Source organism: Chrysochloris asiatica, unplaced genomic scaffold (assembly GCF_000296735.1).
Source record: "Chrysochloris asiatica unplaced genomic scaffold, ChrAsi1.0 scaffold00092, whole genome shotgun sequence".
Lineage (NCBI taxonomy): Eukaryota > Metazoa > Chordata > Mammalia > Afrosoricida > Chrysochloridae > Chrysochloris > Chrysochloris asiatica.
Window position 1 is genome coordinate 3,591,240 of NW_006408610.1, and position 25,484 is coordinate 3,616,723.

The following is a 25,484-nucleotide window of genomic DNA, read 5'->3' on the forward strand; positions in this document are numbered from 1 at the left end:
GGTAGGGCTTACTTAGCTTGCAGCTTCATTTTTGTTTTCCCACACACACTCTTAAACTAAACTTCCTCTTGAAAACTTGTAAGCCAGTCACTTTGTGCCTTAATGCGCCAGACTGTAAAGCCATTTGAACTGCAAGGTTGGCGGTTCAAGCTCACCAGCTGCTCCTTGGAAACCCTATACAGTGTGGCTATGGCTTGGAATCAACTCAACGGCACTTGACAACAACAACAACAATGTCTAAGTTGCCTATCTCTATCTACCCTGTATACAGAGAGGATAGGGTTGATACTTGATGTGAAGACTCCTTCCCTCTCAGTTGGTATTTTGAGCTATTACATCCATAAGTATAGGTCAAGTCCATCAAATGGTAACAATTTACACTAGTTTCCTTTATCAAAAATTGTTTTTTTTTTATCTTCCTTTAGTCAAGTTCTGATTATCAAGCTATCGAGGCTAAGTCAAATGGGTACTATCTGCAAGTTTGGATGTTCTTATGCATCTCCCCTCATGTCATACATATCTGCTGGATGCTTTGCTCTCAGCTCCAGCCCTCCGTGGCTATGTCCTTGTCCATGGGCTCAGGAGTCCCCAGATCTCACCACACTTCAGACCAATGAGCCCTTCCTCTTCTCTCTGTCATCTCCATGTCAACAGGAGTCTATGGAACGTGGTTAAACTCAGCCCATTTCTTCACAAAACTCTTTTAGGGCTGCTTACGAATTGGGCTGTGAATTGCAAGGTCAGCAGTTCGGAACTACCAGCTGTTCTGCAGGAGAAAGATGAGGCTTTCTGCTCCTGTAAAGATTTATAGACTCGGAAACCCTGTACAGGGTAGCTATGAGTCAGAACTGACTCCACAGCACATAACCACCACCACCAATAAATAGCCCATAGGGCACACCACTCGACTATAAGCTTCAGCTTAAAGGCATTCAACTCTAGCTTTATGAGTCAGCAAGCCTAGCTCCTCCAACTAAGAGCTTGGGGGTGCTCCACTCTGCAAGTAAGACTCCTGCCCAAAGTCTCTCATCTTTACTTGCTCCATGAGCTGGGAAACTCAACACTCTGTTTCATGCTCTGGCTCTTGATTCTGTTGTTGCTACTCCTCTGCCTCTCCTCTGGTGTCACAGCTGTCTGTCCCTGGGTTGAACAGGTTCAATATACAGGGATCTTGGGGCCAAAAGGACACACACCACTCCTGGCTCTTATTATTTTATGGTAGTGGGATCCCCACCCCCTTGCTTCTACCCCATACCCACTTCTGAAATGGCTCATTTTATACCCATATTAGAGTTCCAAGTTTTTATAATCACAATGAACTCTGTCAGCAATTATTCACAAATGAATCATATCATCCTATCAGTATCTCCTCCTACCGTTTTTTTTACCCAGACCTATCAGGAAAAAAGGTGTTTGGTGTGAGTTACAAGGACTATGGGTAGAAGAGTTATATGAAGTAATCCACTGCACCTCCAAAAGAAGTCACACATTCTACCTTTTAAATACGAAAACGGGGGAACCCCATTCACCCATTGTGTTTGACCACAAGGCTGCATTCCTTCTTTACTATTTTCCTTAAGTGTCAAAAGACTTGGTTCATAGAAGAAAAGAAAGGAGAGAGAGCAGGAACGAGTACCCATCAATAACTATGAGGGGACCGATCTCAGGACTCAAGAAAGAAAGACTTACTGATGTGTGCATGCAGTGACATGGATGAACCCTGGAAACATTGTGTTCAGTGAAAGAATCCAGACACAAAAAACCACACACTGTGTACTTCCATGCATCTGAAGTGTCCAGAATTGACACATTTATATACAGATAGATTAGAGATTGCCTAGGGCTGGAATTGGGGTAGGGGCAAGTTGGGGAAAAATGGGAAGTGGTTATTGGTAAATATGGGGTTTCTTTTGGGGGTGATGAAAATGTTCTCACTTTATTATGGTGGTACTTATACAACTTTTTGAATATACTAAGAACGATTGACTTTTACACTTTAAATAGGTGAATTGTGTGGTATGTATTATATTCCAATAAAGTGGTTGTATGTTAAAAGAAAAACAGAAAGGGCTGAGGCCCCATGGGTGCCCCCATCCCCTGCCTCAGCATGGTGGGGCTTTCATCACTTGATGGAGAAGCGCAGCCGTGCCTGCATGTGTTTGCAGCGAGCATGCTTCATGGTCAGCCCGTAGATGGGGGTCAGGTCCACTTTTGTACCTGGTGGCACACTGAACTCCAGCCGCTGAAGTAAGATGGCGAGGAAGAGGAAGATCTCCCACTTGGCTAGGACCTCCCCGATGCACCGGCGCTTGCCCATGCCAAAGAGCATCACTTTCTCACTCAAGTTTTTGTTGATGGTGTTGTCTTTGGCAGTGAGGAATCGCTCTGGCCGGAACTCAAATGGGTCCCCCCAGAGCTTCCTGCAAGAAGGACACAGGAGATAGAATCTCAGGGATGGCAAAGTCCTGGGAGGAAAGACCTGAGGAGTCTTCTGGACAAAGACACAAGAGCTGAGGTTCCCATGGAATGATGACATGTGTTAACCTAAATTGAGAGCCGTCAAAAGTTAGTGGGAAAGGGACCAAATTGTACTTGGATACTTATTTTGTTTGCTAAGCTCTCTCTAAAATGGTCAGTCATGAAAATAGTGTTTCTTAATGTTAATTTGCTATTTTAAAGAAACAATGTTTTAAAAACATTAGAGGAAGGAAAACATGTTTAACTTTACTCCAGATAACTATGCTATCAGCTGTACATCCTGGTTATTGCTTATTGTCTTAAGGTAACTATTAATAGCACCCCCATTCACTTTAAAAAAGGTCTCAGTTTTAGATGTAAATTACATGGTCCCCTTACTTATAGACTAAAGTGGGATTTTCCAAAGAAATGTCTTTGGGCTGGCCATTCACATCAGATCTATCTGAGGCACCTACTACTTTCCAGAATCTTTGAGGTCGCTTCTTATACACCTTAAAGTTTGAGCAACACATACCTACAACACCAGGCTAGACAGCAAACGAGGTGCCATTTCTTCATTAGATAGTCAGTTCTTTGAAGGAACAAGCAGCCTTTCTGACTGCTGAACTTGCACAGTATTCAGTGGGGGATGGGTACTCACTGGTCATGGTTGACCTGCCACTGGTTTACAAAGACACAGCGTTCCTTGGGGATGAAGAAACCATTCAGTGTTGTGTTCTTCGTTGTGCTGAGGAGGAAGTGAGGACAAATAGCTATAAGTCTAGTGGAATATCAGAAAATGAAGCCATGTCAGCTGAGTGAGTTGAAAAAGACTCTGGGAAAGGGGAACTGTGTGTCAGGATAGACCTTAGGTAAGGGTAAGATTCTGGTAGCCAGAGACTAGGGTAGAAGGCATTCTAGGCAGAAGCAAACTTGGAGATTGGTTGGAACCTGCTTGAAAAGGCTGGAGAGACCAACTGCCTGGAGCAGAGGGAATGTGGATGTAATTTAATGAGAACTGAGGTCTTAAGTGTGGGTTTCTCTTGAGAAATTTTGTGAAGCCTTTTCAGTGGGGTCTTCTGAGCATGTTTGAATGGAACAGAGTATGTGAGGAACCTGGTGTCACAACCAGGAAGGAGATGCTGGGGTCTGAGTCAGGCTGGGCTGAGAAACTTGAAGGAGTAACTCAGAGACCCGATGAGAATTTTGGAGGTGGAGTCAGGATGGGCAGTTCTCACCTGTGGGGAATGGTGAAGGGGACAAAGGAGGAATGTCGAAAGAGCTCCAGGATGAAGGCCTCCAGATAGGGCAGCTCAGATCTGTCAGACAGCCGGGGCCTTCGTGCCCTGCCAATCACTGTGTCTACAGAGGATGAACAGGGCTTAGAGTCTGTTCCAACTGCTCTAGGCCCCTGTCTCTATTATACTGTGTGTCACGTTATATGGAACTATGCCTGTTTACTTGTCTGAGACCTTACTGACCTCCAGCATCTTCTGGGCAAAGGTGAGGCACCTTTGTATGTTCAGGGCTTGGCACATTGTAGGCAAAGGAAGCTTGCAGATTGAGCAAATGACCTGGGGCCCCAAGGCTTTTCCTGGCCAGCAGGTTCAGGGACACAGCCTACCCAGTTCCTTCTGGATCTTCTTCTGTATCTCAGGCTTGGTAACAAGGTACAGAAGACTCCAGGAGATGGCTGTTGTGACTGTGTCAAATCCTGGGTAGTGTGGAGTTCGTTAAGGAGGAAAGGAAAACAAAAACAAAGAAACTAGCATTTACCGAGCACTCACCTTGTACGGAGCTTTCTTTTTCTCTGGCCCCTGCCCATGAACTTCCCAGGGCTGGATCTTAACATTGACTTGAGCATTGGTTTCCTAATTAGCTGCTGAAATCAAAATCAGAGAGCGCTTTTTTGTTCCGATGGGGAAACTGAGGCCCAGAGGAGGTGAGGGACTTGGTCAAATTTCCACTGGGAGATGGCTGTACAGTCAGGCCTCCCACCTTGTTCTGGATCTGGTCTCTGTCCTGTACTATCTGGTGAGTGGTTGGCGGGTTATTTGATGGATGTGGGGCTTGGGCAAGGCTGTGGGTGAAAGGCAGGTACAGATGGATGGAGGGGCAGGGGGTCTAGCTCCTACCAGCCCCAAAGATGTCGTTGACAAGATTGACGATCTTCTCCTGGGGGATTAGGCCACTGCTGCTTCTGAAGCCCTTCTCACTGTGCTTGAACAGGGCACCCGTGATGTCCTGGACACTGTTCTGAAAGTTACAAGTTTTGCAACACTTCTGGGAGCCCAAGCTGGACCCTTCACCTTGTCTACCGCACCTGATTTATCTCTGGGGGCTGATTACTCCCCTTTGGCTTTTAGGAAGTGAGTGGGGGATCGTAACAGAAGTCTGCAGCAGCTTTGGGTAGGGCTTAGAGTACCATTTCACGACCCATTGGTCCTTCTTCATCTCTGTAACCCCATGGATCCAATTTCGGAGGAGGAAGAGGTGGATGTTTACAGAGGGAAGTAGAGTGACACCTGAGTTGAGGATTAGCCTCTGTTGGGGCTTAGGTTTCATGCAGAACAAAGGTCTTCTCACTCATAATATCCCCTCCTTCCTCCCCCTGAAGCAGGGCTCTGCCAAGACCCCATTCACATGACTTATCTCTTTGGGCTTTGCAGCAGACCTGGGAAAGAAGCCAGAGGGATAAGGAAACTGAGGCAAAGAGAGGGAGCGAGGTTGGCCTTCCTAAGTACCTTTCAAACTGGGTAAGAGGGACCATACCCAGGGTCTGCACCCAGGACTAACCTTATCAAAGTCCTGATAGTGCTCCTGGACCGTCTTCTGCAGGAACCTCAGGAATCTCTGGTTGAAGTCTTTGAACCTAAGTAAGGCGGGGTTGGGCAGGTATCGAAGAAAGGGGAAGAAGTCCACGGGGTTCCCAGAGGTGGCAGTCTCTACAAACTCATGGGAGTTCTCTATGAGGTTGAGTAACTCCTCACTGGCCTGGGGGAAGTGTTGCCCGAAGCACATGGCACCAATGACATTTGCCACCGACACCACCACGGGACTGTAGGGGTCGAAGCATCCAGCCCCCGCCATTAGCTCCTGTAACTTGTTGAGGAGGACCTCAGCCTCCTTGTTCACATGCTCCTCCAGGTAGCAGGAGGATGAAGAGGCCGGGTCTGAGGCTATGGAGAAGGTGTTGAGGGCGTTCTGGGCCAGGCGCCGACGGGCAGCCCACACTGGTCCAGAGTCAGGGTTAAAGGTCATGCCTTGGCCATCAGTGATAAGGGTGAAGCTGTAGAGGTCAGGTCGGCCCTTGAAGTCATCGGCCTGCCGCACCAGGGCCTGCCGGATGGTGTCCAGGCCACTCAGCACCAACACAGGTGTCTGGCCAATGTGTACCTGCATCACGTCCCCATACCACTGGCTCAGTTGTGTCAGCACCAGGTGCGGGTTCTTCCCCAAGGTCAGCACATTCCCAATCAGGGGCCAGCCCCAGGGCCCTGGGGGACTCTTTAGGCCTTTGGGGACCTGTGGTTTCCAGGCTCTGACCACCCAGAATATCAGGCAGAAGATGGCAGAGGCCAGGAGGAGCTCAGTGGCCGAGAAAGGAACAATCTGGAGTAATGTCATTGTTACCAACTATAGGGAAAGAGAAAGGAGTAGTCAGGCTGGGGGCGAATTCATTCATTCACTCGCTTACTTATTTAATAAACATGGATCCATGCTGGACACCAGAAAGACTCGATACATCCATAGGTCCTGTGTTAAGGAGCTCATCCTTAGAGCATCACAGAGTCAGAGGGCTGGAAAGTAGCCTTGAGCGTCTGAAACCCCAGCCCTGGCCCTCCCTTCTGCTTAACAGCATCATTTCAAGTTCTGAGTAGAGGCAAGTGACCACTCCAAAAAAAGGGAGCCAATGCAGTCTCTGGGCAGTCTATCTGTACACTGGACATTGTGATAGTTCTTGTGGTCCCTCTCCTGCATCAATACCCCTCACATACTCAAGGATAGGGACTGCGTATGCCCAGCAACAGTGAGGGGGCCAAGGCCTCAAAGCTGATACAAATAGCTCATGATGCCTACCACCCTCAGGCTCTCTAGCAATACCAACAAAGGTGACCCCCTCTGAAGATGAGTCCCCATTCCTTCCCAGTCTTGGAGGCTGAAGATAGGCTACATGTAAGGTTAGGATTGGCTTAGTACCTGGTGGGAAACCCGTCTCAACTCTCTACTCCAATCCAACCAAATAAGTGTCCATAGAAATGGCCTAGTTCAAGCTGCCCATTTCAAAACAAAGAAACTGAGGTCCAGAGCTGGAGAGCAAAGACTAGAATTCAGGACTCCTGGTATGACACTGTAGGACTAGCACTGGACTGCAAACCACAAGGTTGACAGTTCAAACCCACCAGCTGCTCAGGGTTGCTATGAGTCAGAACAGACTCAATAGCACTTAACAACATTCCTAGCCCAGGAATCCTGGTGGGGTGCTGTAGGATAAGCACTGGGCCGCAAGGTGGATTTGAACTGCAAGATGGCAATTCAGGCCCACCAGCCACTCCTTGGAAACCTTATAAAGGGTCACTGTGAGTTGGAACTGACTCGACAGCACTTAACAACAACAATTCCTAGCCCAAGTTCCCCCTACCCTCCTCCCAGTTAACATGGTAGGGGATCTCAGAAACTGGAATTGGGCTCAAAGGAGATACCTGTTGAGGCAGGTGTTTGAGATCAGCAGGGTTGAGGGGGCTGGTCCAGAGCGTCTGGCTTCGGATAAGGGAGCTTTTTATAAACACCACCCCCTATCAGATTGGTCTGACTATCCCTGGTCATGTGATATCAGAAGCACCAAACAAAGTGAAAAGGATCAGTCCTTGGCCTTGGGCCATGATACCTCAGCTCCACCTACCCCAAAGAACTATTCAGGGCTCAAAGGGGTGCTGGGTTTCTGGGTCCCTGAGGAGGGATATCCAGCTCTTCTCAGGATCGAGAATAGGGGGACTTGTTTCTCTCAAGGGCAGGGCAGGGTGCTGGGAGCGGAAGTTAAGCTCTATGGACTGGTCCAGCCTTCCTCCCCACTGTACCCACAAGGAAGGATCCTGTCTATACACTTAGTCAGGAGGTAGGGGCACACTGCTCCTCTATAGAAGGCTGCTTTGTGGGTCCCTCCAACAACCTGTGTGAACCCGAGGGGGGAGTGGGCCTCTTACAGGCCACTCCAAATTTCTGTCCAGACACCTATCTGAGAACAACAGATGATGAAGATTCTGCATTCTGAAGAGAGCTCCCTCATATTGGGGCTGTTTTCCTGTGTTAGAGATGGGGACAATTTTTTGAGCAAGTACCTGTTGGAAGACTGTGGATGACAGGAAAGGAGAATTGTTTCCAACCTGTATCTCTGTTGGGTCCAGTCTATTCAATCAAAAAGGCCAAGGTTTGAGGTTTGGTTTTGTAAAAAAAAATGACTATTTTCCTTTTTTAATATTTAACACTTTAAAAAATTAAATTATAAGCTATATAAGGAAAATTGTATATATAATGTGCAACTTGGTGAATTTTTATATATTTGACAAGCCTGTGAGACCAGAGCCCAGATCAAGAAATAAAACATTACCTGCACCCTTAGTCTCTGGAAATGGTTAACACACTTGGATGCCAACTGTAAGGTTGGTGGTTCAAGTCCACCTAGAGGCAGCTTGGAAGCAAGGTCTGTCTGTGATCTACTTCCAAAACACCAGCCTAGCTGAAAGCTCTCTGGAGCACAGTTCTACTCTAGGAAACATGGAGTTGCCTGCCATTAGTTAAAATTCACTGGTCAGTAATCAGTTTACTGGTTACATCTAACTGCCCCTGTTTCCTCCCAAGAGTAACTGCGGTCCCAACTTCAAATAGCATAGATTCATTTAGTTTATTTTTGTTTTTTATATAAATGGAATCATACCATGTGTCCTCTTGTATTTGGCTTCTGTCATTTAACACTATTATTATGTTCATAGATTCATCACAATGTCGTGTGTAGTTAGTTGTAGTTTATTCTTGTTGAATGGTGTTACATTTTAATATGAATTCACAATCATTGATTCATCCATTCAACTGTTGAGATACATTTGGGCTATTTTCTGTGTTGGGTTAATATGAGCACTGCTTTGTGTTGGGCTAAGATGAGCACATTTCTTTTGTATGCATTTCTACTGTGTATAGATAGACCAAGGAGAAAAATTGCTAGGTCATAGGATAGGTGTAGGAGTCCTGGTGTGGCTCTGTTGGATAAGTACCGGACTGCTAATCACAACGTTGACAGTTCAAATACACCAGCCGCTCCCTGGAAACCCTATACAGGGTTGCTATGAGTCTGAACCAACTCTCTATGGCAATTAACAATAGGATAGGTGTAAGGATCCCTGGTGGTCCAGCGGTCAAACACTCAACTACTAACCCAGTGGTCGAACCTACCAGCTGCTCCATAGGAGAAAAATGGGGCAATCTGCTTCCATAAAGGTTATGCCTTTATCATCTAAGGTGTAACTATTGGTCTCTCCAGTTCAGAGGAAAAAAGAGTGTTGAAAATTGAAGATGCTTTTAAACAATTAATCCAATAGACTCACGGGGTCATGTAAATCTCAGTCCCCATGATCCAGAGACCAAAAGAACTAGATGGTGCCCAGTTACCACCAACAACTGTTTCAAAATGGATCACATCAGAAAATCCTGGATAGAGTGGGAGAAAATGTGGAACAAAACTCAAAATCATAAAAAAGACCAGGCTTACTGGTTAGAGAGAGACTGATGGAACTCTGAGGCTATGGCCTTTGATCACCCTTGGGGTCAAGCACTAGATAGGTATATTGGGGGGACAACAACACTAGTGAGGTGTGAACATCGTAGAATCATCAACCATTTGAGATCCAAGGGGCAGCCTTTACCTAAGGACAAAATTCAGAAGGATTGGGAAAGAAGGAAGAATGGGAACGGGACTCCCAGGGAGGAAGTGGGATGATTGTTGTTGCATGGAGGGGATTGCAATCATTGAGATGGAGCCAAGGGTAGGATTTGTGGAATGTCAAACAGACGATCTGCTCTGTAAACCTTCACTCAATTCACAATAAAAAGTTAAAAATAAATTTAAAAGATTATGGCCTTGGAAATTTTATGGGGCAATTTTATTCTGTCCTAGCGGGTAGCTGTGAGTTGAAATTATCTCAGTTGCAATGGGTTTGCTTTTTGGCTTAGGATAGGCATATGTTCAGCTTTGCGGTCTTGGTGTGGTGCTGTGCGGTAAGCACTGGACAGCTAACAGCAACATTAATGGTTCAAACCCACCAGCTGCTAATCAGAAACCATATACAGGGTTGCTATGAGTCAGAACCAACCTGACAGCACCGAACACCAACAATATGTGGCTTTAAAAGATGTTACCAAACAATTTTCCAAAGTAGTTGAACCCATTTGTACTACCACCGGTGACCCAGTATAGGGTTTCCGAGGAGCGGCTGGTGAGCTTGAGCCGCCAATCTTGCAGTTCAAACTGCCCTTGTAGTCCAGTGCATTAACCCCAGCACCACCCCAAGACTCCTCTCTGGCTCTGTTTGACACCACCTTCCAGCCCCTCTACCACCGTTGTCTTTTCTCCATATGTTAAGCCCTTAGTTTGAAACCCAGTCCCCATGCTGGTTCCCTGGCCAATTCCTCATCCCTTTTCACCTGACTCAGTCTGTTACCATCCTGGCTGGGCCTGGGACCCTTGTCTGACTGACTTCCCACAGCCTTCATACTGCTAACCTCGATAGCACTGACCATGCTGAATTCCTTATGGACTAAAAACTTCCTGAAGACCCAAGCAGTCTCTGCTTTTCTTTCTGTTTCTAGCACAGGGTCTGGCAAATAGCACATACTCAGGAAAAGGTTTGTTGAATAAGTTAGTGTGGACATGGCTGAAAAGAAACTGTTTTGATTGAACAATTGTATCCTGAATCTTTCCTGACCCTGAATTGTAACTTCCCTAATAAATACCACAATAGTGAGTAATATCTGTGAATTCTGTGTGGCCATTTCAATAAATTATCATCCCCTAACCCAAACCAAGGTCAGAGGTTCAAGCTCACCAGCTGCTCCTCAGAAACCTTATGCAGGGTCACTATGGGTCAGACCCAATTAGACGGCACTTAACAACAACCACAACCCAAACCTTAAGGAGCCCTGGTGGTGGCATGGGTCACATGTTGGACTACTAACTGGGGTCACGTGTTGGAATCCACCAGTCGCTCCACAGGAGAATGATGAGCCTTTCTGTTCTCATAAAGATTTATAGTCTCAGAAACCCTATGAAGGATGGCTATGGGTCAGAAATGACTCGAAGGAACACAACAACAACAAACCCAAAACTTAACCCAGACTGTGGGCTCCACTCCTTTCTGTGCCCAGGCTTGACTGAGAGGACAGACCTTTTTGGAGAAGAAGCAGTTGAATGCACATGCAAATATCTACTGGATATAAACCAGCTTCCAACCTGGGTATCTGACTACCTGCTGTACATGTTCACCCGGAGGCTCATGCCACTGCATCCTTAACATGTCCAAATAAGTCATGTCATCTCCCTGTTCAAATGCTCTTCCCTCTGGGTCATAGCCCCAGCCATAAAACTTAGGTTCTGTCTCTAACTCACTTTCCATCAAATCCTCAGGATTCAACTGTCTAACACTTATATTGCCTGGAAATACCTCAGACCCCTTCTTTCCCTTACTCTGACCACTGCCCTAGTGTAGGCTTTTAGCACAGCTTACTGTCGGGACTTTTGTAAGAATTTCCTAACTGGTCTCCTTGCCTATAGACCAGTGTTGTCTAATAGAACTTTCTGTAATGATAGAAATGTTCTAGATCTGTGTTGTCCAATAGGGTAGTCACTAAGCACATGTGGCTATTGAGCCCTTGAAATGTGGCTAGTGCAAATGAGGAACTGGAATTATAATCCTATTTAATTTTCATTTAGAGATCCACATGACGCTAGTAGATACTGTCCCTCTAGGCTCTTCTCAATAACCCATGCTTCACATTGCTACCAAAGGGACCTTCCCAAAATTGCACATCTGAGCTGCTGTGGAGTTGAGCCCCTACTCCACATGCGCAAAGTTGGGCCCCTACCCCATGCACAATGAAAAAAAAAAATGTCTCCATGATGGACTGGATATCAGACTATGACAATCCATAGGGTTTTGCTTTTCTTTGAAAAAAATTAAAATTTTGATGTGGAGAATACACACATTAAAACATCCAGCAATTCAACAGTTTCTACATGCATATTCAGTGACATTGATTCCAATCTTCAAGCGAAGCACCATTCTCACCCTCTTTTTCTGAGTGTTTCTCCCCCATTAACATAAACTTACTGCCTCCTAAAGTTCCTGTCTAATCTTTAGAGTCGCTGTGGTCAAGTTGCTCAAGCATTATTATTATTATTATTTTATCTTTACTAGTTAAGTTAAACTATTGTTCAGTTTAAGAAGATATCGGGGGATATTTTTAGTTTAAGGTTTAAAGATTATCTAAGGGCAATAGTTTCAGGGATTCATCCAACCTCCATGGTTCCAGAAAGTATGGAGTTCATGAACATTTTAAATTCTGTTCTGTATTTTCCCTCTTTTGATCAGGGTTGGGGACTATATGAATATAAATTCTAGTTTACATAGGATGACTAGGGAAGGCCATATTGAGAAGGTACTGTTCAAAAAAGTAAAACATAAGGATTTGGGGAGAGACGTTTCCAGGGAGCGGGAATAGCAAGTGAAAAGGCTCTGAGGCTGAGTCCTAGTTGTCTTCTGTTTGTCCCTCCATATCTGCTTTCTGTCCTTTCCTACCCTCAGTGCTGGTGGACTTATGTGGGCAGCATTAATGGACTCCCTTGCTCTCTGACTTCTACTTAGGCTGAGTCAATAGGAAACACCCACTGCCATTGAATTGATTTTGACTCAGGTTGACCCTCCATAGTGTTTCTGAGACTGTAAATCTTTACTGGAGTAGACAGACGTGAACAGATTTGAGCTGCTTATCTGTGGTCAGCAGCCCAATGCCTAACCCACTGGCCATGAATAGATGGTGTTGAGTTACTTATTCCTCTGGCTCTTTTTCTGTCGGGTCCTTGTGTACCAGCTGTGATTTAGCCACCTCTCTGGGTCCAATTTTCTCCTCCTTCCTCTCACCACTTCTGGCCCTGCTGTGATTGGCCCTGGGGTGCTGCATTATCCTTTATTGGCTCCCCTCAACCTTGCCCATGCCTTGTTATATTCCTTCATATAACACTCCTCAGTGAGCCAATTCGAGGGGAACTTCTGCTTCCTACAGGGTCTGACCCTGAGAGATATATTCTTAGAGTGTCTTGGGAACATCAAAGAGGCTTTTGTGTCCAGAGAGGAATAGGGTATTTTGTGCCTGGGAATGGTGGGTGACAGGCCAGGAGGTAATACCTAGCATGACCTTTCAGACCATTATAAAGGTTGCTTTCCCTTTGACTGTCATGAATTTTGGGAAAGACTGGTGGATGTCTCATCCTCAGATAGGAACTGAAAGGCTGAGAGAAACAGAGCAAATGGGGTACCTGCCACATCCCATCCTTCCCAGCACATCCCCAGCCAAGAGTCTTCTGTCAACATGGTGGTGAATTCTGCCCCATAGCATGCTGGGTGAGTCAGGCAGAATATCCTCTTGACGTGACTCAGACTCATCTGACAAATTCTGCCATGCTCACAGCATCTTCCATAGACACTCAAGGATCAATGCCTACTTAGCATGATCATGAAGTCTTCGGGAGATACAGGTGGCCTCCAAAATGGCTCTGGTGATGAAATGTTGGGCACAGGGCAGACCAATGGGAAGGTAGTAGACAATAGTAACATTTTAGGACTCTGCCCAGTCTTCCCAGGTCTTCTTGGTGCCTATATCAAGTGCTGAAGTTGAATTGCTCAAAGAAGTCTTGACAGGCAAGTATTTGGTTACAATCCTTTCAGTTACAAGTTCCTCAAACACACTTCACAGAAAAAGAACAAGAAGGAGTTGTGGTTAGCAGTCCAGTGCTTCTCCTACAGCACCATAGCACTCCTTTTGGTCTTGAGGAGGCTTCCATTAACAATGACTATTAAAGGAAGGAAGGATAACAAAAGACCACTGGCGATTCCAGGCATTTTCTAATGAGCTTAGCTACATTTGACAGAAAGAGAATCTTTCTCTTCCAATGGTTTCATCAAAATCTGTATAGAGCTTTCATTCATCTGTTGCTGCTGCTGCTGCTGAGTGAGTGCCGTGGAGTTGATTCCAACTCATAGTGACCCTGTATAGGGTTTCTGAGGCTGTAAATCTTTACTGAAACAGAAAGCCTCATCTTTCTCCCACAGAGAGGCTGGTGGGTTTGGACTGCTGACCTTGCAGTTAACTGCCCACTACACTTACCAGCCAGGGTTATATCCAGTCAACTCCACCAGTCTAATGATTGGGAGCAAAAGTGGACAATTGAAATAATATGGCCAGCAGAGAGAATGGATTCTAGGCACACAAACCCATTAGATGTCCACTATCACTGGGAAGACCATAGAAGAGTTGATGCATTTGAGTTATGGTGTGGGAGAAGCAAATTAAAAGTACCATGGACTTCCAGAAGAACAAACAAATCTGTGTTGGAAAAAGTACAGCCAGAATGTTCCTTAGAAGCCAGGATGGAGAGACTTCGTGTCTCATACTTCAGATATATTATCAGATGGGACCAGTCCCTGGAGAAGACATTGTGCTTGGTAAAGTGGAGGGTGAGTGAAAAAGAGGAAGACTCCCACAGTGAGATGGGTCAACACAGTGGCAGGATGTGAGGATGGAAAAGAACCTGGCAGTGTTGTGTACAGGGTCACTATGCATCAGGAACTCGGGGTTTAGATCTCAGATGGGGTGGAGGCTGCTTGGGTGGGATGAGAAGATATTGGGAGACAAGTTTCAATTGTCCACATTCACACAAACTCCTCACTGAAACCTCTTAGTGTTATCTTTTTGTTAATGCTGTGCCCCCTCCCCATGCAGGGATGTCCTTCTTCTAGTCCCTATGCTCCATGACTCTCCAGTTCTTCCTTCTCCAAGAATTCTCAAGATCCTCAGCTCACAAGATTCTCAGCCTTCTCACAGCTCCTTGGCCATCTCCTGATTCACCCATAGGCTTTGTTTAGGGCATGTTTCCTGACTACATTATGGGGTAAGGGTTTGTTGTAGGTCTTGTTTGCTTCCCCTTTCTCTGCCACATAGCCCTCAGCCCTGCTGACCAAAGGCTCTCGATAGGATGACACTGCTGGGCTAAGACCCTGAGCCTTCTCCATAGGGATCCCAGCCCAGAGTCCTCTCCCCTCCCCACTGCTTTCCTGCCCCGGTGTTCCTGCTATCGATCGCTGGGGAATCCTAGCCAAAGAGCTTCTCACGCAAAGGCATGCAAACTTTGACCCAGAATTGGGTGTTCAGCTTCAGGTCAAGGTCCTACAATCTGCCTGTTTCCCTCCTTCTCTGCTTAGTGCTCAGTGAGGCCCCCTTCCTTTGTGGGTTGTCATGGGTTGTTAGCTGAAATAGAGCTTGGTGAGGGGAAGTGAAATGCCTCACCAATTCCCAGGGTACCCTCTCTCATCCAGGGATGTGAGGGACCCGAGCGTAGTGGAAAAGTCTGTCCACATTTGACCCCCTCAGACTTTAATGGGAGTCTTAGTAAATCACAGTGGGCAGAGCCCTGTGTTCTAGTCACTACTGTGATTTGTCATGTGTTCTTGGGCTTTCTCCTTTATAGCATCAGTCTTTCCAGCTGAGAAGTAGGAGAGAAGTTGGTTTAATTAGCTAATTCATTTATTTGGGGCCAAATGCCCTTTAGAGGATCAGAGCAAAATTCTGCCTCTTCTACTTAGAGAAGGGATTTCCTAGGGCCCTGGTTAGGAACCTCAGCACTAGATGGGATGGTCTTCAGCCCTGATGGCTGGGTTGTTATGATTCCCAAGAGGTAGGACACTGGTAGGCTTTCTGGGAGTGGGAGAAGAGGTTGGGCTGCACAGCAGGATGGGAAATGTGGGCAGGCTACCTCTTCACCTCACCATCATAGTTCCCACAAAAACTTTTTCTTCTCTGTGGCTCCAGTTCCAAATAGCGTTGAAAGATAATCCTTTCTTGGGTACCATGAGGCTTTTCAGGCATCACAGAAGACAATGATCAGAAGGATGCTGAGAAAGACTATAAATAACTTTCTCATCTCTTGCCTATTCTGCTACCTGTAATACACCATTATGGCATCAGCACTTTGGACTCATCGTCCTTGCCATGTGGCCCATCTGTAATATACCTGTGCTCAACTCATTCACCAGTTATTAATATTACTATTAAAATGAGTCTGTTTGGAAACCCTATATAGGGTCACTGTGAGTCAAAATTGGCTGGATGACAGTGGGTTTGAATTTTTGTTTGTTTATGGTATCAGTTTCCCACAGGTTGGTTTTCTGTGTTAGGACATGGATTATGGTCAGAGTAGGTAGGGATCAGATGTGCTGAGAATGTGTGAAGTGCTGAAAATAGACCAGAAGAAACCTAATTTGCTCTCTGTGTGTGTGAGTCCAGGAAGGTTTCCAGGCAGAGGTAATACTTTAGCTGAGGATTAAAGTAGGAACTTTAGAAGCAGAGATACCTAATACCTCAAACCAAATCAAATCCACTGCCCTCGATTCAATGCCTACGCACAGCGACTCTATTGGACAGAGTAGAACTGCTTCACAGGGTTCCTGAGACTGTAAATCTTCACTGGAGCAGACAACCTTCACTTTTCTCTCATGGAATGGTTGGTGGGTTTGAACTGCCAACCTTTTGGTTAGCAGCCTAACTCTTAATCCCCAGAACCACCAGGGTTCCTGATGTTGTTGTTGTTCAGTGTCGTGGAGTCAGTTCCGACTCATAGTGATCCTGTATAAGGTTTCCAAGGGGTGGCTGGTGAGTTTGAACCGCTGACCTTGTGATTCAAACCGACCTTGCAGTCCTGCTAAAGATTTGGGTTTCTTTTCTGAGCAGTAGGGTTTTAAACATAGTTGTGACAGAGAAAGCTTTTGCATTTTTTGAAAAGACCATTCTGGGTGCCACAGGATGTGGAAGGAATTAGAACCAGTAGATGGGGCAGGGAGGAGTTAGGGTAAAAGGCAAGGGGAACCTTTGCCTATTTGCGAATGTGCCTATCAAGTACTCTAGGGGGCAGTGGGATGATGGGGCCTGGACTAGAGTGTGGTAGTGGGCTTGGAGAGACATCAGAGGAGAGAATATGCAGCACAGCCAGAGTGGTCTTGCTCTGTTCAGAGCTCACCAATGTCTTCCTGTCACACAGAGGAAGTTCTGCTTCTCAGTGGGGATGCTCCTTGCACATGGGACAGGGCTGTCCCCATGGGCATCCCATCCCTTCAGGCACTAATGCCAGTATTCCCCAGTCACCACGCTGCACATTTAAAATTCCATAGTGCCTACTTCCTCTTCTGCCTAACACTCCCACCCCACCCCATACACACTACTGCCTCCTTCAAGAACCACTGTGCAAGGTCTTTGAATTGGCTCTTGCCACTGCCAACTACACTCGCCTCCCAGATTCCTGCCCAGTTCCATTCCACATGTCTTTGTCTCTGTTAGTATCCCCTCTGCTTAGCATCACCTCCTCTGAGATGTCGTCTCTGATCACCCTGATTTCCAACTCACCCCCAAGTAATTGCTTTATTTTTCTCCAGAACAACACTCTTCACCTTCTGACTGGGTTTTGTGGTGTAGTATCCCTCCAGATGGAGTCCAGGTGTGGCGCTGTGGGTTGTTAATACGCCAGACTGCATAGCCGTTTGAACTGCAAGGTCAGCAGTTCAAGCTCACCAGCTGCTTCTTGGAAACCCTATACAGGGTCACTATGGGTCGGAATCGACTCAATGGCACTTAACAACAACAACAACATCCCTCCAGAGGCAGAGGTCACGCGGGTCCGTTTCTGCACCACCTGGAGGGGGCGAGTTGCCTAAGAAGGGCCTCCCTCCACCAGAATGTAAAAGCCTTGCCAATTTTGTTCACTTCTACCTCGATTGCTATGGCCCAGAACAGTACTTGGCACACAGTAGGCGCTTGGTAAATGTTTGTGCAATACATGTGGTGACATCTGAGCTCTTTTTCTGGCTTGGGCTGGGGTAGGGAGCGCGGCGGGGGTGTTAGTTGGGGACGCGTTGAGCTAAACAAAAAATAACTAAGACATCTTAACTTCAGTAGGACCCGCGAGGGCGGGGACAGCGTGCAAGGCAGCCAGCCAGACGTGCCAGGTGGCGCTGGTGCTGCGTGTCCCGCCACAGGCGTGGACCAGAAATGCGGACACACGCAGGCGCCCGCCAAGCAGAGGTTGAGCTCCGCACGCAAGCCTGGGCTCTTTGTACTGCTCCCTGCCCCCATCCAAGAGCGCACGTCGGGGGCTCCAGCCAGACTCCGGGGCTGATCGCCCTCAGCCCTACAGTGAACGAGAGACTAGCTCTTTAAGAGCACCGCCCCCCGCCGCCCTCCCACCTCGCGTGACTGTGCTGGGACCCGCGCTGGGACTGGGTTTGGGCGGCCCTTGGGGCCCTTCTCACGCAACTCCAGCACCGCGCCCCCTCCAGGTGGGGCAAGGATGGGCCGTGTGACCTTTGCCCCCCTGGAGGATGTACCAGTTGCACGCACGCTAGTCGGGGAAGGGATCCGCGCCTGCACCCTCCTCCTCTGTCCCAGGTCCCCTTTCTGTACCCTGCCCGGGGCTTCCCTCTAACCCTTTCCTTAGCTACCTGGAGCTAGTTGCGCAGCCCCACTGGCAGCTAGATCTTTCTGCCCCGCTAAAGAGTTAGTGCGGTGGTCTCGTAGGATAAGCACTGGACGGAGAACCACAGGGTCAGCTGTTCGAGTCCATCAGCCGCTCCGCAGGAGATTGAGGCTTTCTGCTCCCTCGAAGATTTATAGCCTCGGAAACTCTACAGGGCGGTTGGAGCCCACCAGCCGCTCGGCGGGAGAGTGAGGCTTTTTGCTCCCTCGAAGATGTAAACTCTATACAGGGTCGCTAAGAGTCGGAAGCGGCTCACTATGAGTTGGAAGTGCCTCCACGGCACCCAAGCAACTACAAAGGCCAGTAGGTTCTGTGGAGAGGTACCCCTAGGTTGAAGCATACCTAAGGTAACCCTAAAGGCGACGCGGAGCCAAGAGTGCCTCGCCGCCATCCAATCCCATCCTTCGGTCCAGGAGTTCCAACTCCTCTCAGGCGCCCAGGCTATAGGGGGCGGGAGCTGGTCCCCCGGCGCCCCTGGCCTTTCGGGTCCCGTGACCTTGGGGCTGGGGTCGCCGCGCTTCTCACGCGAGCGGGGACACAGTGATCCAGCAGCCCCGACTCTGCGTGCCAGTCCCGGTCGGCTTGCAGGTAGGGGGAGCGCTTGCATGTCCAGGATTCCAATAGGTGCAAGCGTGAGTGAGAGGCGTCCCCAAGCCTGGGAGTGGGGTCACCATACCATTTCTCTGGCTGTCCCAGGACTTATTCTTCAACCCCACCTCCACCTCCACCCCTGCCTCAACTGGGTACTGCGCTGTCCATGGGGTGTCTTGGAATTGAGGAGTCAGTCCAAGGGGTCTCAACTTTCACCCCTTTCCAACATGCTCGCACCCAGTGGATTGTTGCCTGTTTCCCTGTCTCCACCTCTATCCTAGAGTTATTAGCGCCCCCCTTAGGCTGTCCCTCCCCCTGTCCCTTCTACTGGCTCCAGGGAAGGAGGCGTGGCCCGGCACACAGTCTCCTATAAAGGAGGCTGGGCCTTTACCCTGAAGGTGACAGTTCTTGGAAACTTCCCCACACCTCCTTGGGGGTCTCTGGAACCAGAGATCAGCTCAGGACCTCCTCATAGACACAGGTGAGTGCTGGGAGCTTGTGGCTAGCCCCTTAACTGCTGATAGAGGAAAATCTTGGAGCCTTCAGGTCTGCCTTGTTGTTGTTGTTGTTAAATGCCGTCGAGTCGGTTCCGACCCATAGCGACCCTGTACAGGGTTTCCGAGGGTGTAAATCTGCCTAGGTAGCCACTAGTTCAGCTCCTCTGAGAACCGAGACTAAGAATGTCCTAAGAGGCCAGACAGTCAAGTCCGCTAGTTGGGAAGCTGAGGTCAAAGGAAGAAGAGGACTTACCCAAAGTCCTACGCTCCCTTTCAGGCTCCAGTTCTACCACCCACTGAGTCCTGGGCCACCTTGGGATTTTCCCATCAGGGTTATAGGGAGGCTGGACAGAGGAAATAACTGAGAGAATGTGCTGCTCCTCCCTCAAGCTGTGTAATAGAGGGGCTTCTCTTTGGGTGGTTTGTGGTAGATATAGAGGGGACAGGCTGCGTTCTTCCTAGACTACTCTGCTCTATCTAAAAGTTACCCTGTTGTCAAGTCAGTTCCAATTCACAGTGCCTGCCCTTCTAGAGGATTGCTGGTGGGTTGTAAAGTTGGTTCCCATTCATAGTGACATTGTATAGGATTTCTGAGGAACAGCTGGTAGGTTTGAACTGCCTACCTTGCAGTTCACAGTCCAGTGCTGATCCTACAACACTTTACCAGGAGCCCTTGTTGTTGTTGTTGTTGTTGTGAGTCTGTTCTGACTCATAGCGACCCTGTATAGTACAGTTTCAGAGGAGCAGCTGGTGAACTTGAACTGCCAACCTTGCAGTTCAAAAGGCTTTGCAGTCTGGCGCATTAACCCACTCCACTAGGAGCCCTAGGCTAGGTTTATTCTCCTAAGGGGTGGCTTGTCAGAGCTGAGATGTTCTGGCCTGGACAAGAGCTACTCAAGGGACTTCTGTCTGTATCCTGTTGACCATCTTCCTTGTCATCCGTTGTGGGGCAGTCAGTGTGTGAGACTGGCAGCTGCAGGGAACTGGAATAGAAATGTGAACCAAAGCACTCACCTGTCCCATCCCCTTAGCCTACCATCTTACTAAGGCTGGAGGTCCTTGGGACACCTATTGTGCAGAAAGTAGCACCATGCAATCTAGGTCCTGACAGTATGAGCGTGCTTTGGGATTCACTGCCTCCAGGAAGCTTTCCTAGATTGTGAAGATGTCTATCGTACTTGTAATACAAACCTTACTGTTCCCGTGTGGTGGGACCCCTGTCTTATGTGGTTCGTAGTGGGGGAAATTCACTAAGACTGTGAGGTTCCCGAGGGCAAATCTGAGGACCCAGGTAGGTTGCTTTTGCCCTAGGCTCCCTCTCAGGTGAGATGACTGGGCCCCTGAGAGACAGTGACCAGTTCAAGGCCTCTCCATAGAATCTGGAACACCAGGTCTCCTGAATTCCAGTCCAGGACACCAAGCAAATGCTCAGTCAGAGCCTGATGCTTTGGAAAGAGAGGTCCATGAATTTGTACTCCTCTACAGATTGTCTTGGTGTGGCACTATGAGTTAATGCGCTGGACGGCAAGGTTGGTTTGAACCATAAAGTCGGCAGTTTAAGCTCAGCTGCTGCTCCTTGGAAACTCAGTGCCTGGAGTCAATGGCACTTAACAACAACAGGAACAGCAGCTTGTCCTAGACTCCTGGTGTGGTGCTGTAGGATCAGCACTGAACTGTAAACTACAAAGTCAACAGTTCAAATTCGTCAATCAGCTGCCCCTTGGAACTCTTATACAGGGTCACTATGAGTTAGAACCAACTGGACAGCACTTAACACCAGCAGCAACAGATTGTCCTGGAGTCCTGGTGTGGCCTTGTAGCATAAGCACTCGACTGCAAGGTTGGTTTGAAATGTAAGATTGGCTGTTCCAACTCACCTGCAGCTCCTGAAACCCTCTACAGGGTTGCTATGAGTCAGAACTGACTCGATGGTACTTAACAACAGATTGTCTTAGACTAAGCCTAGAGAAAAAATACTGTCTCAGCCTCTATTAATTCCAGACCCATTCCTGGTTTCCCTAATTCCAGTCTGGACTTTTCTTATAGCTCTGGTAGTAAGAATTTCCTGGCAAATGGGGGAAGCCCTGACCATTCATTCATTCATTGATAGTTGAGCAGAACAAAAATCCTGCTCTGGATTTCTGTAACTGGAAGCCTCCATCTAGCTGATCTACTTTCAACCTGTGGGTCAGCTGAACTCCAAGAGCCTCATGTACCTGGGGCTGAGAGCACTGTGGCTTGGGAGGTGGCCCTCCTTGTCCCTAGCCTTCTCCCCACTCTGTCCCAGGGTCTTGTGGGACTTCCTGGAGCCTGGGATTGAGCAGTGGAGAACTAGGAGTTCTAGGACAGTTTTTCTATTGATCTGACTACTCTTCCTACTTCTGTGTCAGGAGCTGGAAGCTTCTCAGGGAATTTTTCCCAACAGGTCAGATAGGTTCCTCTTCCAGAGCTCAGTTTCCCCAAATGTGAATTGAGGTTAGAGGAGCTGATGATCTCTCATTCTTTTGATAGCAGTGTTTATTTTATTGCTGATATGTTTATTTAAATCTCTATTAGGAAAAAACAAACAAACTTATACTTTCCCACAGCTAATATTGCTTGGGAGGATACTAACTGGGGAAATTTAAAGCTGACTGTAGAAAGCTGCAATAAATAATATTATGGGTACTATGGAGTCCTGGTGTGGCGTTGTAGGATCGGCACTGGACTGCTAATTGCAAGGTCAGCTGTTCAAACCCACCAGCCACTTCTCGGAAACCCTACACAGGGTCGCTATGAATTGGAACCAACTTGACAGCACCTAACAACAACAAGTATGGTAGGGAAATCCCACTGACATTTGGAAAAGGCTTAGGTTGGTGCAGTGGTTACAAGAGGCATTCTGGGTTCAGGTTACTTGGATTAGGAGCCTAGAGCCAACACTTCTGGGCTGTGTGACCTTGGGTAAGTTACCCTATCTGAACCTCACAACAGCTTACCTCACAGGCTAGTAGTGGACAGGACTGAAGGAATGACTGAGATTCTTGGCATCCAGTGGGAGCTGGACAAACAGCTTTTTCCCACGTCCTCTTCCCTTTCACCCACCAACATGCTGGCACTTTAGGATACTGATACTTCCCACCCTCCAATCTGATGTGCTCTTTTCCTTCTTGCCCTTCCTCTCAGCAGCCACCTCGAGATCTTGAGTTGATCATGCTGTCTGTGTTGGGACTCTCCATCTCAGCCACGGAGCTCCTCCTGGCCTCTGCCATCTTCTGTCTGACATTCTGGGTGGTCAAGGCCTGGAGGCCACGGGTTCCTAAAGGCCTAAGCAGTCCCCCAGGGCCCTGGGGCTGGCCCCTGATTGGGAATGTGCTGACCTTGGGGAAGAACCCGCACCTGGCAATGACCCGACTGAGTCAGCGGTATGGGGACGTAATGCAGGTGCGCATTGGCCAGACACCTGTGCTGGTGCTGAGTGGCCTGGACACCATCCGGCAGGCCCTGGTGCGGCAGGCCGATGACTTCAAGGGCCGACCTGACCTCTACAGCTTCACCCTTATCATTGATGGTCAGAGCATGACCTTTAACCCTGACTCTGGACCAGTGTGGGCTGCCCGCCGGCGTCTAGCCCAGAATGCCCTGAAGAGTTTCTCCCTGGCTTCAGACCCAGCTTCTTCATCCTCCTGCTACCTGGAGGAACACGTGACCAAGGAAGCTGAGTACCTCATCAACAAGTTCCAGGAGCAGATGACAGAGGTTGGGCACTTTGACCCCTACAGATATGTGGTGGTATCAGTGGCCAACGTCATCTCTGCCATATGCTTTGGCCGGCGCTATGACCATGACCACCAAGAGCTGCTTAGCTTAATCAACTTGAATAATGAATTTGGGGATGTGGTCGCCTCTGGGAACCCTATTGACTTCATCCCCATCCTTCGATACCTGCCTAACTCCACCCTGGATACCTTCAAGGACCTAAATGAAAAGCTCTACAATTTCATGCAGAAGTTAGTCAAGGAACACTACAAAACGTTTGAAAAGGTACAGGCTGTGGAAACACAGGTGGGCTTCTGGGAGCAGGCAGGTTCAGAGGCCACGAAGTCAGCATGCTCAAGGAGACTTCACCTGAGATTTAGAAGCCAGTGGTGGTGTGGATTCCATCCTATGCTGGGACACAGGACTCTTTCTTGACCAGCCCTTCCTCCCACGCATTATCTGGTACCATTATCTTGTTGCTATGATTTTAACCTTTTCTCTCCCTAAGGCCAGGAGACAAAGACTTGAACTCTTTCTGATTCCCAGCCAGCCAGCCCAGGGCCCTGCATGCACAGAGAGGCTGTATTCATCATAGTCACTCTGTTCAGGGTTCTGGGCTGGCTGTAAAGCAGTCAGGAAGAGTTCGTTTTCATCTCTTGACTGTAGGGAGAGAAAAGGTTAAGAGCCTAGCAAGATGATAATGGTACCAGGTAATGTGTCCATGGTGCTCCTTGAGTTGGGACTGTCAGTCTTCTGAGGTAGGAGAGAGTCTTGGAAAGGCAGAGAGTAGCTGGGATGGCTTCCTAGAATGGTGGTCGCCTCTTCAATAAACGTGCTAGGGATGGTGAGGGTCCAGATGTAGATATTGGGGTAGGTATGCATTTGGGAGCTTGCTCACTTATGGACCACCCCTACCCAGGGCCACATCCGAGACATCACAGACAGCCTAATTGAGCACTGTCAGGACAAGAGTCTGGATGAAAATGCAAATATCCAGCTGTCAGATAAGAAGATCGTCAGTGTTGTCATGGACCTCTTTGGAGCTGGTAGGAGCTACCCTATAAGTGTTCTTCCTGTACCCAACTGCCCTGACTTGCCATCTGCCTAACTCTTCCCTCTTCTCCACCCTGTCCAGGATTTGACACAGTCACAACTGCCCTCTCTTGGAGCCTCATGTACCTGGTCACGAACCCCAGGGTGCAAAGAAAGATCCAGGAGGAACTGGGTATGTGATGGCTCACGTCAGAGTGCTCAAGGCAGGGCCCTAGCCAAGGTCTGGGCAGCTCCTTAGCTCCCTCTGGTCTTTTGCAGACACAGTGATTGGCAGGGCACGGCAGCCCCGACTCTCCGACAGGCTCCAGCTCCTCTATCTGGATGCCTTTATCCTGGAGACCTTTCGACACTCATCTTTCGTCCCCTTCACCATCCCCCACAGGTGAGGCTCCATTGACCCACCTCTGTCTAATGCTGTGCCTTACCCCAGCCCATGACCGGACTCCGGGCTCGTGGGAGGGACATGGCATGGGAAGCAGCAGAGATATCCATGTGACAATGTGACCCCCAGCCTGACCAAGCTTCTTTTTCTTCCCAGTACCACAAGAGACACAAGTCTGAATGGCTTTTACATCCCCAAGGGACGATGTGTCTTTGTGAACCAGTGGCAGGTCAACCACAACCCGTAAGTTGAGAAGGCTGACTGGGCCCACCCTCTCCAGGCCACTTGCCCATTCCCTGCTCTTTGGGACTGGGGATCAGCCCACTTGATGTCTTCTAGCCCCAAGTTGCCACTTCAGCTGCCTCACTTTGGTTGGTTACAGGAAGCTGTGGGGTGACCCATCTGAGTTCCGGCCTGAAAGGTTTCTCACCACTGAAGGCACCATCAACAAGACCCTGAGTGAGAAGGTGATTATCTTTGGCCTGGGCAAGCGAAAGTGCATCGGGGAGACCATTGCCCGCTCTGAGGTCTTTCTCTTCCTGGCCATCCTGTTGCAACAGGTAGAGTTCAGCGTGCCACTGGGTATGAAGGTGGACATGACCCCCATCTATGGGCTGACTATAAAGCATGCTCGCTGTGAACACTTCCAGGCGCGGCTGCGCTCTTAGTCAGCTCAGTGCTTGAGGGCTAGACCCTGTTGAGCTGGCCTGTGAGGGCAGCCAGGCCAGGGAGCTGGCCCCGGGGGTCTAAGTTTCAACTGGAAATTCAGATATTAGTCCAGCCGACTTTCTGCTATCTGGGTGGAGCCAGATGAATCATGCTTGCTCCCTGCCCTGGACTTGCTGCCCTGCATGCTGACCACAAATAGTGGGCATAGCCGAAGTCACCCAGGAACTGATGGGACCTTCAGAAGTCTGTCTGA

At 48.3% G+C, this 25,484-nt stretch overlaps 2 protein-coding genes across 2 annotated transcripts; one reads left to right on the forward strand and one right to left on the reverse strand.

The window, feature by feature from the left end:
* Positions 1 to 2,122: 2,122 nt before the first annotated feature.
* Positions 2,123 to 6,084, reverse strand: LOC102825759 (cytochrome P450 1A2-like). Its single transcript, XM_006866483.1, has 6 exons — positions 5,254 to 6,084; positions 4,593 to 4,713; positions 4,082 to 4,171; positions 3,696 to 3,819; positions 3,119 to 3,205; positions 2,123 to 2,420 (listed from the first exon to the last, which is right to left on the reverse strand). Exons 1-6 carry the CDS (start codon positions 6,082 to 6,084, stop codon positions 2,123 to 2,125), a joined length of 1,551 nt encoding a protein of 516 aa, XP_006866545.1.
* Positions 6,085 to 22,581: 16,497 nt separating this feature from the next.
* On the forward strand, positions 22,582 to 25,230 carry LOC102826142 (cytochrome P450 1A1-like). The gene is made up of 6 exons (XM_006866484.1): positions 22,582 to 23,412; positions 24,047 to 24,173; positions 24,263 to 24,352; positions 24,439 to 24,562; positions 24,719 to 24,805; positions 24,945 to 25,230. Exons 1-6 carry the CDS (start codon positions 22,582 to 22,584, stop codon positions 25,228 to 25,230), a joined length of 1,545 nt encoding a protein of 514 aa, XP_006866546.1.
* Positions 25,231 to 25,484: the final 254 nt, after the last annotated feature.

Coding starts and splice junctions, on each gene's coding strand:
- LOC102826142 (XM_006866484.1), top strand. CDS start 22,582: ATGCTGTCTGTGTTGGGACTCTCCATCTCAGCCACGGAGCTCCTCCTG. Junction 23,413..24,046: donor ACTACAAAACGTTTGAAAAG/GTACAGGCTGTG, acceptor ACCCCTACCCAG/GGCCACATCCGAGACATCAC. Junction 24,563..24,718: donor CCCTTCACCATCCCCCACAG/GTGAGGCTCCAT, acceptor TTTTCTTCCCAG/TACCACAAGAGACACAAGTC.
- LOC102825759 (XM_006866483.1), bottom strand. CDS start 6,084: ATGACATTACTCCAGATTGTTCCTTTCTCGGCCACTGAGCTCCTCCTG. Junction 4,172..4,592: donor CAACGACATCTTTGGGGCTG/GTAGGAGCTAGA, acceptor CACACTACCCAG/GATTTGACACAGTCACAACA. Junction 3,206..3,695: donor CCCTTCACCATTCCCCACAG/GTGAGAACTGCC, acceptor CTTCCTCCTCAG/CACAACGAAGAACACAACAC.